This window comes from Schistocerca piceifrons, chromosome 5, assembly GCF_021461385.2.
Source record: "Schistocerca piceifrons isolate TAMUIC-IGC-003096 chromosome 5, iqSchPice1.1, whole genome shotgun sequence".
NCBI classification, from domain to species: domain Eukaryota; kingdom Metazoa; phylum Arthropoda; class Insecta; order Orthoptera; family Acrididae; genus Schistocerca; species Schistocerca piceifrons.
Window position 1 is genome coordinate 17,614,985 of NC_060142.1, and position 14,870 is coordinate 17,629,854.

A 14,870-nucleotide genomic window follows, 5' to 3' on the forward strand; every position below is an offset into this window, starting at 1 on the left:
CTGATCATTTCTGGAACAGTGATGGAAATTCAGTTCTCGTCACCGTAACGCAAAGCCTTGATGGCAGGGCGAACCGCCAGAAATGTGACAGATCTTACGCTGTCGCAGGAGTGCCCTGCTGGGATTGTGACAACAAATGACCAAAAAATGTTCAAATGTGTGCGAAATCTTATCGGACTTAACTGCTAAGGTATCAGTCCCTAAGCTTACTCACTACTTAACCTAAATTATCCTAAGGACAAACACACACACCCATGCCCGAGGGAGGGCTCGAACCTCCACTGTGACCAGCCGCTCAGTCCATGAATGCAGCGCCTAAGACTGCTCGGCTAATCCCATGCGGCAACAAATGGCAGTAGCGTCCTTTCCAAACCACAAGCCGCGGTCGAGTAACTGCAGCTAAAAGGCAACATCATCTTCTGAAAACAGTCTCTTGCATGAATAGATGTATGACTGCAATAAAGGTATACCTGTTCTTAAACAATTAAGAGGTTGACAGCTTGTACCCTGTCTCAGGGTGGTTGATTTCCTCCGAACGCCATTTACGGCCATACGATGGAAATGAAAACAGCTGCGTCACGTCTGGGTTACGGTTAGGTCTCAGTGAGACACAAGTCGCTTTAAGCCTCGTATCACTGACGCGTTAACGTGTCTGTCATGTCGGTGGCACTCTCTCCCCTGTTTCGTGACAATACGAAACGAACTGACCTTCTTTGGATTTTTTCGATGTCCTCCGTCAATCCTATGCGGTGTGAATGTCACATTGAATAACAATCCTCCAGAAGAGGGCAGACAAGGGTAGTGTAAGCAGTCTCTTTAGTACACCTGTTGCATTTTCTAAGTGTTTGTCGTATAAATCGCAGTCCTTGGTTTGTTTTCCCGACATTATCTATGTGAAAGTTCTAATTTACGTTATTCGTAATTGTAATTACCTTCTACGTAGTTGAATATTCAGCCTTTAGATTTCTGTGTTTTATCCTGTAACCAAAATACACTCCTGGAAATTGAAATAAGAACACCGTGAATTCATTGTCCCAGGAAGGGGAAACTTTATTGACACATTCCTGGGGTCAGATACATCACATGATCACACTGACAGAACCACAGGCACATAGACACAGGCAACAGAGCATGCACAATGTCGGCACTAGTACAGTGTATATCCACCTTTCGCAGCAATGCAGGCTGCTATTCTCCCATGGAGACGATCGTAGAGATGCTGGATGTAGTCCTGTGGAACGGCTTGCCATGCCATTTCCACCTGGCGCCTCAGTTGGACCAGCGTTCGTGCTGGACGTGCAGACCGCGTGAGACGACGCTTCATCCAGCCCCAAACATGCTCAATGGGGGACAGATCCGGAGATCTTGCTGGACAGGGTAGTTGACTTACACCTTCTAGAGCACGTTAGGTGGCACGGGATACATGCGGACGTGCATTGTCCTGTTGGAACAGCAAGTTCCCTTGCCGGTCTAGGAATGGTAGAACGATGGGTTCGATGACGGTTTGGATGTACCGTGCACTATTCAGTGTCCCCTCGACGATCACCAGTGGTGTACGGCCAGTGTAGGAGATCGCTCCCCACACCATGATGCCGGGTGTTGGCCCTGTGTGCCTCGGTCGTATGCAGTCCTGATTGTGGCGCTCACCTGCACGGCGCCAAACACGCATACGACCATCATTGGCACCAAGGCAGAAGCGACTCTCATCGTCGAAGACGACACGTCTCCATTCGTCCCTCCATTCACGCCTGTCGCGACACCACTGGAGACGGGCTGCACGATGTTGGGGCGTGAGCGGAAGACGGCCTAACGGGTTGCGGGACCGTAGCCCAGCTTCATGGAGACGGTTGCGAATGGTCCTCGCCGATACCCCAGGAGCAACAGTGTCCCTAATTTGCTGGGAAGTGGCGGTGCGGTCCCCTACGGCACTGCGTAGGATCCTACGGTCTTGGCGTGCATCCGTGCGTCGCTGCGGTCGGGTCCCAGGTCGACGGTCACGTGCACCTTCCGCCGACCACTGGCGACAACATCGATGTACTGTGGAGACCTCACGCCCCACGTGTTGAGCAATTCGGCGGTACGTCCACCCGGCCTCCCGCATGCCCACTATACGCCCTCGCTCAAAGTCCGTCAACTGCACATACGGTTCACGTCCACGCTGTCGCGGCATGCTACCAGTGTTAAAGACTGCGATGGAGCTCCGTATGCCACGGCAAACTGGCTGACACTGACGGCGGCGGTGCACAAATGCTGCGCAGCTAGCGCCATTCGACGGCCAACACAGCGGTTCCTGGTGTGTCCGCTGTGCCGTGCGTGTGATCATTGCTTGTACAGCCCTCTCGCAGTGTCCGGAGCAAGTATGGTGGGTCTGACACACCGGTGTCAATGTGTTCTTTTTTCCATTTCCAGGAGTGTATATAGCGGATTGCTTTTACGAGGGTTGGAACATTAGTAGTGGTAACTATTTATTTACAGCTCGTACAAAATAGATACGTGTTTCAAAGTTTTACTGATCTTCAAAGTAGTCACCAGCATTGTGTATAACCCGTTATCAGCGATGTGGAAGTCGTAGGATACTCTTAGCAGTGCCAGTTGTATTGACAGTTCGAGAGGCGAATGCCGTGAAGTATTTCATTCACCGTTCAACACCCCTTACTTCGTGAGAGTAAAGAGCTAGCGGTATCTCAGAAGAACAATATTTTCCGAATCCGTGTTGGCTGTTTGTCAATAAATCGTTTTCTTCGACGTAAGTCGTAATTTTAGAACGTCGTATATATTCCAAAATCCTACTACAAGTCAACGTTAGCGATACGGGTCTGCAATTCGGCTGTTGCTCCTGGTTTCCTTCTCGGATACTGGTATGGCTTGTGGAACTTTCCTTTTTTCAGGTACGAATTTTTCGACGAGCAAGAGGTGCATATGATTGCTAAGTATGGAGCTACTGTATCAGTAAACTCTGAAAGGAACAAGACTGGTATACAGTCGGGACTGGAGGAGAGAAACTAGATAGGTTGAGGAGGGTGAAAGTTGGTGGGGAATGGGAACTGACAGTTCGCAAGAAGGCAGCTAGGAGGAGAAGGTATTCAGACAGATATACTTCGCGTATATGCAATACATTTGACCTACTGTGAGAGTGGAGAGGAGGCTCTTGTAACTGTAGATGTAGGGAACGTGAAGCAGTCCTCAGCAGTTAGAAGGCCTAGGTTAGTTGCAAAGTCTAACAGAAAGAAGAAGGTCCTGCTGCTAGGTAGTTCGCACAGTAGAGGTGTAGGCCAACAGTTGCAGGAAGTATTGGGGAGTGAGCACCAGGTCACTAGCATTGTCAGGCCAAGTGCAGGGTTGGATCAGGTGACCGACAGGATAGGGGAGTTACGTAGGAATTTTACGAAGGAGGATCCGGTAGTGATAGTGAGTGGAGCAGAGAACAGTTTTGATAGGGCGGGGAATATGATGCAGGTGGTGACCTGGTAGAGATAGCTACTCAAACTGGTGGCACTAATGTGCATTTCGTGCAACTGTTTCAGCGTCATGATCGACCTCATCTTAATGTGGCTGTTAGACGCGTTGACATGGGGCTGGAGAGGGCGCTGATGGCAGAGGGCATGGGTCACATTTCATTTGAGTCTATCAGTAGATAGGATTTCACTAGGCATGGCCTGCACCTCAATGGGTATGGGAAGGGGAGACAGGCAAAGCCTACAGGTAACGGTGTAGTGGGTGGTGGTGTGACCACTCATGGAAAAATTCCTGTAGTGGTTGCTATTAGAGGTGCACCTTTTGTAGACTGATGTCAGGTGATGGGTATATTTGCTTAAAGGAAGTCCCTGTAACTAAGGGCTCATATTCAGAGGACGTCATGTTTCCAACTAGAGAAGGAATTAGCATAGTATATTCATCAAAATATAAGAGGTATTAGAGATAAAGTACCACTTAAATAATTTGACACTCAGAGGCTTCCTTCACCAGGGTACAGACATATATATATATATATATATTTCTGACTCTCTTTTCTTGTTAACGATATTAGGATATTCCCAAAAAGAAGAAACTTTCACTCAGTTAATACTCGGCAGAAATAAAACCTGCATTTGGATTCGACTTCCACAACTGTTGTACAGAAAGGTGTGCAGTATAATGCTGCATCCATTTTCAGTAAGTTTCCACTGGTATTCAAAAATCTTAGCAGTAATCCAAGCCCTTTCAAGCACTCAAAAATGCAAGAAATTTAACAATACCTAAACTAATAGCCACATAGATGTCTGAAAATAAGTTGATCCTGTACGAAGCTCGTAAATATAATTCGCAAACAAACGCATTCGCCTTATCTGCAGCAGCAAAAAATTCACACGCACATATACTTACATGTATCGATTCTATCTGGTAGCCAGATGAGTGACACATCTCACAGAAGGCTCTTTGGCTGTGCAGTCAATCAGACGCTTTGTGTTCCTGAACATTAACATGACACTACACAGTCTAATTCAGTGAGGCATGCATGTATATAGTGGACTATAGGCTTTACATGTATGTTTTCACGTTTCGTCCTATAGAAACAGATTCACGTCTGCACTTGCGAGTCGCTGTCACTGCTACAAAATTTACTACCATCAGCCAACAATAGTCCTTAGTAAATTAAGATATCTACGTGACCTCCTTTGGCGCTCAATGCCTGTCCCCCATGGAGAGTGCTTCATCTTTTTCTGCTTCCTACACAGATCTTATCTCTTCTAAAGGCCATTCCTTAAGCTCCTCGCAGCCTGAAAGTTTACAGTGTGCTGGAATGTCTGTCTCGGTCTGCCGCTTCCGCGATGACTGCGTGGCGTTTTCGCGTCTGTCGAAAAGCTCAGCTCTGTTTCTTCCAGCAAACACGTGTCTGAATCCTGACTTTCAACAGAAACATTTTTATTGTCTGTGTCGCATGTTCCCCTTCATTCTCATACGTGCTAAGCATCTCAGCTTGCAGGAAAACATAACAAGGAAGTGTCACTGTACTGTGTTTGCGTAGCTCAGTCGGTAGAGCACTTGCCCGCGAAAGGCAAAGGTCCCGAGTTCGAGTCTCGGCCCGGCACACAGTTTTAATCTGCCAGGAAGTTTCATATCAGCGCATACTACGCTGCAGATTGAAAATCCCCATTGAGAAGCTACCTGTCTGAGAGGGGCCGGCATCAAGGTCAGAACGTCGAGAATGACTGGCTGTTTGGTGCGCTGACACTATGCCCCCCCACGCTGCATCTGTTGGTGAGTGACCCAGCATAACAAGGCGATTAGTGCCCTGTCACGTGAGCTTCAAGCGCTGATCAAGGGGTTTCCTTGTTTATTTGTAGCTGCTACCTGGCCTGGACTACATCGGTTGATGTTGGATATAACTGTGTCGATACTTTTATGCAGTGTTAATAATTTATATGGATTGGTTGTCCTCATCAGAAAATGCTTTATTAATATTGTTAAAAAACAGTTTTTGAAAAACTGTCCCGTAACACTTGTGTTAGTGATGCTCAATCTTGAAGTGGAGATTAGTTAGCTTTCAAACAGCTTATCCTTCCATGAACAGCTGCACTAGAACTTTCTGATTGATTATATGCATACTGTAAAACTTCATTGGTTTCTTTGATAAACATATCATTTAGTTCTGGCAAATAAGAAGAGGATAATCTGAAACAGGATTGAACTGTGTGACAAACGCAGACACTATTGTACAGTGGAGAGTTACCGTAATTAACATATCGAGTGTATTTTTACGTTATTTATGTGTTTCTTTTCGTTCTTATCTGGAGAAGAGTAATTCAGGTGCGAAAATTTTTGTGTAGTTATTTACTTATAAAATCGTGACATATATTGTGGGGCTAAAATTTTCAGATGTGTGACGTTCTTTGACATCAATTGATCTTTCAAAATGCCTCTGCTGTGCGTTTGAAAGTTTATCATTATTTCTCTTTCATTGGAAATTCCGGTGTTTCCATTTCCATGTTGTACCAGTGCTTATTTAAACTGTTGCTACTGGTATTAGACAACTGCATACATTATAGATGGGTAATATTTACTACGTGAAAATAGTTCTGTATCTTTTAGGAATGCAATCAGTTTTATTTTTTCTTACACAGTTAAAGGTTCACTCTTTCAAATCCCGGTAACTCTCTTTGTTGCCACGCAGAAGTTTGAAATTTTGCATCAAAGGGCTCTACAGCCTTCCTCTCTGATGGTGCACCAAATTTCTCCACAATTCTAACCAAAGCCACGGTCGGCGTGTCATACGACTGGAATGTCGTCACACGCCATTTACCCACTCTCCACCTCAAGTCTGGACCGCTCTGAGATGTTCAAAACCACAACGCTAAGCGTTTAAATCATGCGGTTTTCTTATAGGTTGCCGAGGAAAACATATCGGACGCAACGCCGGTCAGAATCGTCAGGAAAAGGCCACAGGGGGTTGTATAAACGGCGTCGATGAAGCCTGCCACTGTGGCCGAGCGGTTCTAGGCGCTTCAGTCCGGAACCGCGCTGTTGCTACGGTCGCAGGTTCGAATTCTGCCTCGGGCATGGATGTGTGTGATGTCGTTGGGTTAGTTAGGTTTAAGTAGATCTAAGTCTCCGGGACTAATGACCTCAGATGTTAAGTCCCATAGTGCTTAGAGCTATTTGAACCATTTGAGCGTCGATGAAAATACTCATTCCCTTCTGATGTTGATTCACACATTTGGCCGCCAGAAGGTAGTTCACAGTGCAATGAGCATGAGGATGACGTTCTTGATGACCTTTGACACTGTTAACACTCCTGGACAAATCCACCTTTTTATAAAACGGTCGTGGGCCTGCAGAACCATGGTAGGTGATAGCATCCCTTTGGAGTGCACTACGACTGCAATTTTTGTTTGATGCACAGGGTGGAATCACTGGGTCGACGTAACGAAGGATGTTTATGCTTTGCTTTTTCAGCCATTCTGATCCGCTCCATCATGTGACCTGAACACGGGGTAAGGCAACACTGACATGTGCGTCAAAGGCTACCTGTAAGAGCCCTATCCCCACCCTCTTCCCCCGCTAGTTTGGCAACATCCTCGGCGCTCCTGCTCACCTTTCTTGAGTACTTTAAAAATGTTCCTGACCAGAGACAGCCATCGACACAGCATACCTAGCTGAAGCTATATCTCTGAACTACAGCCTGCTGACCAGATTTAAGGGTGCCAAAGGGGATATCTGTCACGCAGGTGCCTAGGAATTAGTGACTAACTGTCTCCGTACAGGAAGATTTTTAAAGTGCTCAACAAAGGTGATCCGATGATACGGAGGATTTCGTAGAACTGGAGGGTATTAAGGTACCCTTGCCCTTTTATTCAGCCGTGCGTCAACGTGCGGCCCCCATGGCTCTGTAAGATAGAGCGAAGTACGAGAGCTGCCAAAGTACGGACACTCTTTGCTGCTTCAGATCACTTTCAAATGTCGTCAAATGGTTTTGAAAGGTTCCTAGTAGTTCCACTCTGTACACCAGAGCAAGAATTGCAGTGGCGCTACTCTACAAAGGGATGCTATCATGGTCAATGGGGTTAGGGCCCCCGCTGTCCTCAGAGAAGTGTTGAAGCGTCCGGAGGAGGACTTCAGTATAAAAGGTTGTCAAGAAAGTTGTCCTGTTCCTCATTATAATACCACCGTTATCATCGAAAACAGCCCCGAGCTTGATTTCTTCTCCATCCAGTAACGGTCAGCTGGACGTAAAATAGTTTGTCGGTGCGATTTGGAAGGCGACCATGCAACATCTATGCGGCCTCTTGCTCGAAATTGTTACTGCTATGAGAACTTCTGGTACGTGTTCTTGTCTGTCTACTGGTTGAGGCAGTGCGAGATAAAAAAAATATATATAGGACAATCGTGATTCAGATTTCCAATAAACGTATAAAAGGGATCGGACGATGAGTGAAAACGGGATTCGAACCGGGCATCTCCCACTTAGTATGCAGTTGCGTTGACCACTGTGCTACCCGCAACACAGAGTTAACGGGAACTGCGGGGACTACCTCGGGACGCCTCTCGGCCAGCCGATACTTTCATCTTCCGCCGCCTGTCCACACTCCTGTCCACGTCCTCCACGCTCGCTGCTCTGAGATTCCCCCAGGCAGGTTGCCAGATTGACAAATTGCAGCTAGAAGGAAAAAGCTTGGGTAAGAATTAAAATAATACAATAGATGGCTGATCGTTGGGAGCCAGCCACTGTGCAACAAAATAAAATCTCCATCCTACATGCTTAGACTGGAGTCAAGACGCTTCACAAAATTAAAAATCTTTACCACACTCAGCTCGTCATCAGCTAAAATAGAGGGCACATCCCCACCGAAATTCGCTACCCCCCGTTCATCAAAATATAAGACGCACTCTCTCAAAATGCGGTGCACGGTGATTTGTACAGCACAGGCGTCACTGGGTGGGGTATCCTACCACTTCTGTAGCAAGAAGCCAGGTGTCAGCTGACAGTCGCCAGTTCGAAGCCGGGGCAGGCCACGTCTCCCCGTCCGAATGTCCGGCGTCAGAAATGCAGAGGCCGGATAATTGGCGCCAGCAACCGTCACCGCCAGTCTCTGCACTCCCACAGCAGCATGCATGTCTGACACGACAGAGAAATGAGAGCCTTCGGTGGACTGGCACACAGTGTCACGTCATGTTCGCTGCAGGCCTCCTTGGTGGCTTGGTCCACTGGTTCATTTCCCCAAATTCCCACATGCCCCAGTATCCACCAGAACGATACCTGTTGGAGAAGGACAGTTTACCATTTCCTCTGCAGGATATAAGTGGTGAAGTGATTGTAGGGCACTTAGTGAATCGGACAGATGACAAAATATTTGCCATGAATACGCCTTATCTGCTCAAGTGGCTTCAGGAAGAAGGGAGAGTAGAATTTAAGTTCTCAAAGACACTGCGGTCATTACAGACGGAGCACTAACTTGGATTATGAAACGATGAGGGAAATCGACTGTTAAGCTGTGCAGGGGAACCCTCCCGTCATTCACCTAAAACAGATTAGAGAAGTCACGGAAAGCCTAAATCGGCATGGCCGGAGAGGGATTTGAACCGTCGCCCTCCAGAGTCCACTGTGCTAAGCACTGCGGCACCTCCCTCGGTCGAGCGCCTTCAGAATGGCGGGGAGCTGAGCAACCACCTGCGGCGAAACGAGCGCTGGCAGGAAAGAGTCTCACCTGATGCTCTGAAAAACACGAGAGCATACAGCCCACCACCTAGGCTGTCACTGCCAGCGGCTGAATCCACAGTTGTAAGGAGGTAGGTGAAGAAGTGGAGCATGTAAATTTATTAGATGTTGAAGTCATGAGGGAAATTTTGTTGGAAGGGAATCACGATGCTGTCCAAATTATTTCACAGCTCGTTCTCTCTATTAATGTTGATTGTATTGTTTTATGACGCATTCTGGCTTGAGGAGCTCGGGTGTCAGCGTTGAGTGAAGGAATGTGTTACGTTCCAATTTTACCCTTGCAACACGTGAAAATGGGGTAATTCCCTGAAAACGTGTGGAACTGAAAAGGCAAGCGATAGTTGAATTTCATGTTGGGGATGTACGTTTAGAACAGGTTCCTTTATTGAGCCGATGGTGGCCACAGAAGCGATATTGGATGTTGACATTTTGGTATCACACCAGGTGAACATGAGATGTGGTGAGGTAAGGCTGAATGTTGAAGGTTTCTCGCTAAGGTTAAATTTTGTTAACTCTTCACTGACAGAAGTAAGGTCGGCCCAGTGTCCTAAGTTCCTTGCACAATCCGAATTGCCACCTGAGCGAAATCTTTTGTTACTGATGGGAATGTTTAGGCAATGTTGCGGATGCAAGGCAAATGGTTGTGTTGTACCGAGTGGTATTCTGTCGTGCATTTTATGTCTGATAAGTCAGTCTCCGTTTTATATTGTGTTTGTCATACTAGGTGTGTTTTGTGGACTGTAATTACGGAATAAGAAGTAAGAATGCTCTCCGCGAAGTCAGCGAGGAAGTGTGAAACCAGTCAAGTTGTCAACGCTACAGTCGCGTCGCTCTCCACATGCGTTTAGCGCCTGGTGTCATTCCCAGAGATGATCCTGGGCCGCTGTGTACTGCGCTCTTTGAGTCGACGTGCGGGGCAGGCGACAACGGCATCTTCAAGCGGGTTTTACGGTTCCTCAGGGGAAGTGTGGAGCTCAAAAACTTGGGGAGTTCCGTTCCAGTGTGTGGGGAAGAATGACGCAGATCTTGATGTCTGTGGTTTTCTCCTCTGAGATCTAGTCATGCTATTTCTATGCAATGCTTTACGGATTGAGGACTTGTATATTCTTTGAATGGCTTTTTACATGAGGCGACCATTCGATATTTGAACAAATGCATTTGCATATAGTCTAGCTAGCCTTTTTCAAATGTAAATTCTCGCTTGCAGACTATCTTTTGTGAAGACGTTCTTTCGACTAATCGAGAGGACGTTCCATGAGATTGCTTTGTGAGGGAGTTTAGAGATCACGTTACTCAAAATTTTTTTTTTCTATATGTATACTACACCACTTTTTTGTTTAGCTGTGTTCGTAGGAACAAATTACCGTTGGTCAATTGCTCTTTCTTTTTAATTTCACTGTATGACCTTGAATTTTTATAGTATTGTCAGTTCTGAACTGGGATTCCTGTGCAGTTGACATCATACCTTTTGCTCAACATCGAGAGTACCATCGGCGCCCACCTGTTAAGAGCTTGCTTAAAAAATACATGTGTGGAAATTACTTTCGGCCGAACGACAGATTTTCACGGTATCGTAGTAGTATGTTCTAACTTTTCAACACCAGAGACCATATGAATCTCTTCTCTGCCCTGAGTATTCTAAGAACATCAATTTATTACCCAATCATCCCCTTTGTTACATCCTTCCTTAGTAACAAAGCGAAGTTCCTTTTGTGTTTTCTTTTTGTAATTTTCTCCTCTGTTAAGATGAGTTGAGCGAGCTGGGACGACGTGCACTACAAATCCTTACGTGTAAGGCAGAGGACGAATAAAGGTGGGACAGTGTGAAGGCAGTCAAAAAACACACCAGTGCTTCAAGTTTCTGTGAGCCATATACAAATCAGTGACAACACTGATGACCCAAAACGTTATACCACATGTTTAATAGCTTGTTTGCCCAACGATATAATGTTGCTGATTCAAAGTATAAGTGATCCGACAATTTACTGTTAGGTTTGTGGACATACGTGACATTACATGCATACGTACAGATCATGTAATTCGGGTAAATAACGGGCCGCTCATTTGCATACGGCATGATGGCACCCAACAGCGATCCAGATGGTTTCAATAGGATTTACATCAGGTGAATTTCGTCTCCGAGATATCAACATGATTTCACTATAATGTTCCTCAAACCACTGTAGCACGGTTCTGGTTCCGAGACACGGACAATTATACTGCCAAAAGATGACATCGCCGTCGGGGAAGATATCAAGCATGAAGAGATGCAGGTGGTTCGCACCTGTCAGCGGGTCTTCGATTACTACCACAGGCTACATGCAGGCGCAGGAGTATGTCCGCCATAGCAAAATACTGCTCCCACCAGGCTGCGCCGTTGGTGCGCTGCGCGTTTGGAGGTGCCGTTCACATCTATGACGGCGTTTGTGGAGGCGACGGTCGACCTAGGGTAGCAAAAATGTGATTTACATGTTCCACTGATCGGCGGTCGAATCCCAATGGTCCCATGTGCACTGCAATCGTAGCTGACGCTGTAGTTAGGTCAACATGTGAACAGGTAGGGGTGCTCCATGTTCAACAATGTACATTGTGCTCCGAAACACTTGTACGTGCACCAGCATTGTACTCTATCGGCAGAGATCACATAGATAAACATCTATACTACTTTACTGGGCAGACAAACCTCCGAGCTCTGAAGACTCGTGGACGTCCTACCATTTACCGCCCAGTGGTAGCTTCACTGACCTACTTCTTTCTGTACATGTTCACGACAGTGGGAAGTGACCATTCCACCAGCTTTGCCGTTTTCGTGATACTCGTTCACGGCTCTGCGTAATAATAACTTTCCCTTTGCCAAAGTTGCTTATCTCAATGGATTTCGCCATTTGGAGACCAGAGCTTCGCTAGGGCGATCTTCCGTCCGTGAGTGCGTCGCTTACATATTTTTGTTACCACGTCACATGCCTGCGGCTTCCAAGGACGCGGTGGGCAGTGCTCATTATGTTTCGGCTTATCATTGTTCGTTGTTACCGTCATCGTATGCGCATGTTCTTTTGAGTTATTCGTTTATGTGGTTAGTGACCTAATACACACATGTCTGTACAAAAAGTCACCTATTTGCAATAGGCTACAGCCATGCATTGCGCACATACAAGGCTTGAAACTTTAAATAAGTTATTTTGTTCAGAGTCCACTGTGTCTAGAACAAGGTCAGTTCAGTTACTGAATCGTACAGTAAAAGAAGCAACTGAGAATCTTTTCGCTGCTTCTGCTATGATTTTAAACTAACTCTTTACAAATCATTTGACTACAACAGCCAGGACGGTTGAGTTACTACACTGATCAGTCAGAACATTACGACCACATACCTAACAGCCGGTTTGTCCACATTTAGCACGGATAACACTGGCGACGCGGCATGGCATGGAAACAACAAGGACCCGCTTGGTCGCTGGACGGAGTTGGTATCACATATGCGCAGACAAGTCACCTAATTCCATTAAATTGCTGGGAGCGGTGCCGAGTTCGGACGCCACGTTCATCCACATTCCTGATGTGCCGATAGGACTCCAATATGGTGAGCTAAGGGTGGGGGGAAGGGGGGGGGCAGCACATCAATTAAAAGTCACCACTGTGTTCCTCGAACCTCAGCATCACAATCCTAGTCTTGTGATACGGGACATGATCTTGCTGAGGAATGCCACTGCCGTCGGGAAACAACCTATGTACGATACTCCTTGGTCTTCATCCTGCCTTGTAGGACCTCCACTGGACCCATGGATGCCCACGTTTATGTTCCTCAGAGCAAAACTAAACCGCCACCGATTTGCTGCATCCCGCAGTACAGGTGTCAGGGAGCTGTTCCCCTAGAAGACAACGGCATTCCTGCTCTCCCCTTGGCATGATAAGGAAGGTATCAGAATTCAACAGACCATGTAACACTCTGTCAATGCGCCAGTATCCAGTGCCAATAGTCGCATGCCCATTTCAGTCACAATTGTCGATGCCTTAGTGTTAACATCTTGAAATGCGTGGGTTGCCGACTCTGGAGGCCTATCGTTAGGACTGTTCGGTGATGTGTTCAGACACACTTGTATTCTGCCTACCATTAAAGTCTGATGTTCGTTCCTCCACAGATAGCCGCACCGCCTGTTCTGCTTTACTAACCAGCCTAGCTACGACGTCCGACAAACGCAGCGAGGAGTGGCCTGCCAACCACACAGTGTCAGGACGTGATTTCAGCTTGGTTTCACCACGTGTTGAAGACACTCACCACGACACTCCTCGAACATCCGACAACTCAAGCAACTTCCGAAATGTTCACGCCGAGTCTCCGGCCATCATAGTATGCCCTCGGTCAAACTCAGTTATATCGCGCGCCTTCCTTCCCCATTCTACGCAGGGTAAGGACGCTCACTTATAGTACGTGCAAAGCGTGTGTGTCTGACAAGCAGTCATCTCTCGCCAGGACACGCTGCCATCTCCTGGACGGGTTCATATCGATTGTAGGACGGTGGTCATGTTTGGTTGATCAGTATAATTCGCAAGTTTAAGGAGGTCTGTCTTAAAAAGAACATGTCGAAAACATTGGCAAGAACAAGAGACAGAGTGGTAGGACATGAGGTAATAAAATAATTACGAAAAATCCTCCTCGACTGTACAAACTACCTGGTGTTTACCTGCGTTTCAGCGTGGGTAACCACCCCTTCTTCAGAACAAATATAAAACAGCTTGCCTAAATAGGCATAGTCAAAGGCTGAAATCAACACCTACAGCGGCAAGACCCCATAAAAAAAATTACAAATACACGGTACATATGTACCAAGTCAATGACGTTACTTATCTCAGCCCTGTGTTTGCTGCCTCGCCCCAGCCAACGTACGATGGTCACGCTGTAGGTGTTTATTTTAGCCTTTGACTATGCCTATTTAGGCAAGCTGTTTTATATTTGTTCTGAAGAAGGCATGAATACCCACGCTGAAACCTAGGTAAACACCATGTATTTTGTGCAATCGAGGCGGATTTTTCATAATTATTTCCATACTTACGATTGCTGACGCGCTGCAAGCTGAAAGTTCTTAGATCAGGTATTGGTGACGAGTCGTGTCGAATGAGAAAAGAAAAAGCTGTACATGCAGTGAGTACACCGTTTCGAGGCTTGACTACCGTGCGGGGGTGCCAGGCAGAGTGTCGTGTGCCGCTGCCGCTGCCGCCGCTGCCTCACCGTGTGCTCGCCCAGGTTGCGGACGCGGCAGTGCAGGAAGGCGGTGCCGCCCAGCTGTGCCGTCACGTTGGTCACCAGGTTGGAGTCGAACTCAGGGTCCGGCGGGCCCGGGGGCGGCCGCGCGGCCGGCGCAGCCGTGCTCTGCGCCTCCGGGAAGAAGTCGCCTGCGGGCACACGGGGGTGGCGTCCACAGTGGCATGTTGGAGCATCTCGCAGATCGACTTCAATCATTACGCCTCTCGCGTACTTTTAACTTTTGAGTAAAATATATTTGTCTCTGGCCGGAAATATTTCTATGGCATGACTGAGTCTCGCCTGCGACACACAACTCACACCTTTCAACGTAACAGAAAACGCATACTTCATGTAAGTAACCCAATGGTACTCATACCTACCAACTTTCAAAAACAGAAATTCAGAAGATCCCAAATAGCAAAAAAATTAACGAGTGGA

At 46.9% G+C, this 14,870-nt stretch overlaps 1 protein-coding gene across 1 annotated transcript in view; it reads right to left on the bottom strand.

The window, feature by feature from the left end:
* The window catches only part of LOC124798089 (zwei Ig domain protein zig-8-like), a gene marked incomplete at its 5' end in the record, with an annotated part of 169,720 nt that overhangs the window by 134,126 nt on the left and 20,724 nt on the right, over window positions 1–14,870 (bottom strand). Inside the window, one exon of the mRNA XM_047261331.1 lies at window positions 14,418–14,581. Within this exon, the coding sequence (XP_047117287.1) occupies window positions 14,418–14,581 (164 nt within the window). The remainder of the gene's footprint in view (window positions 1–14,417; window positions 14,582–14,870) is intronic.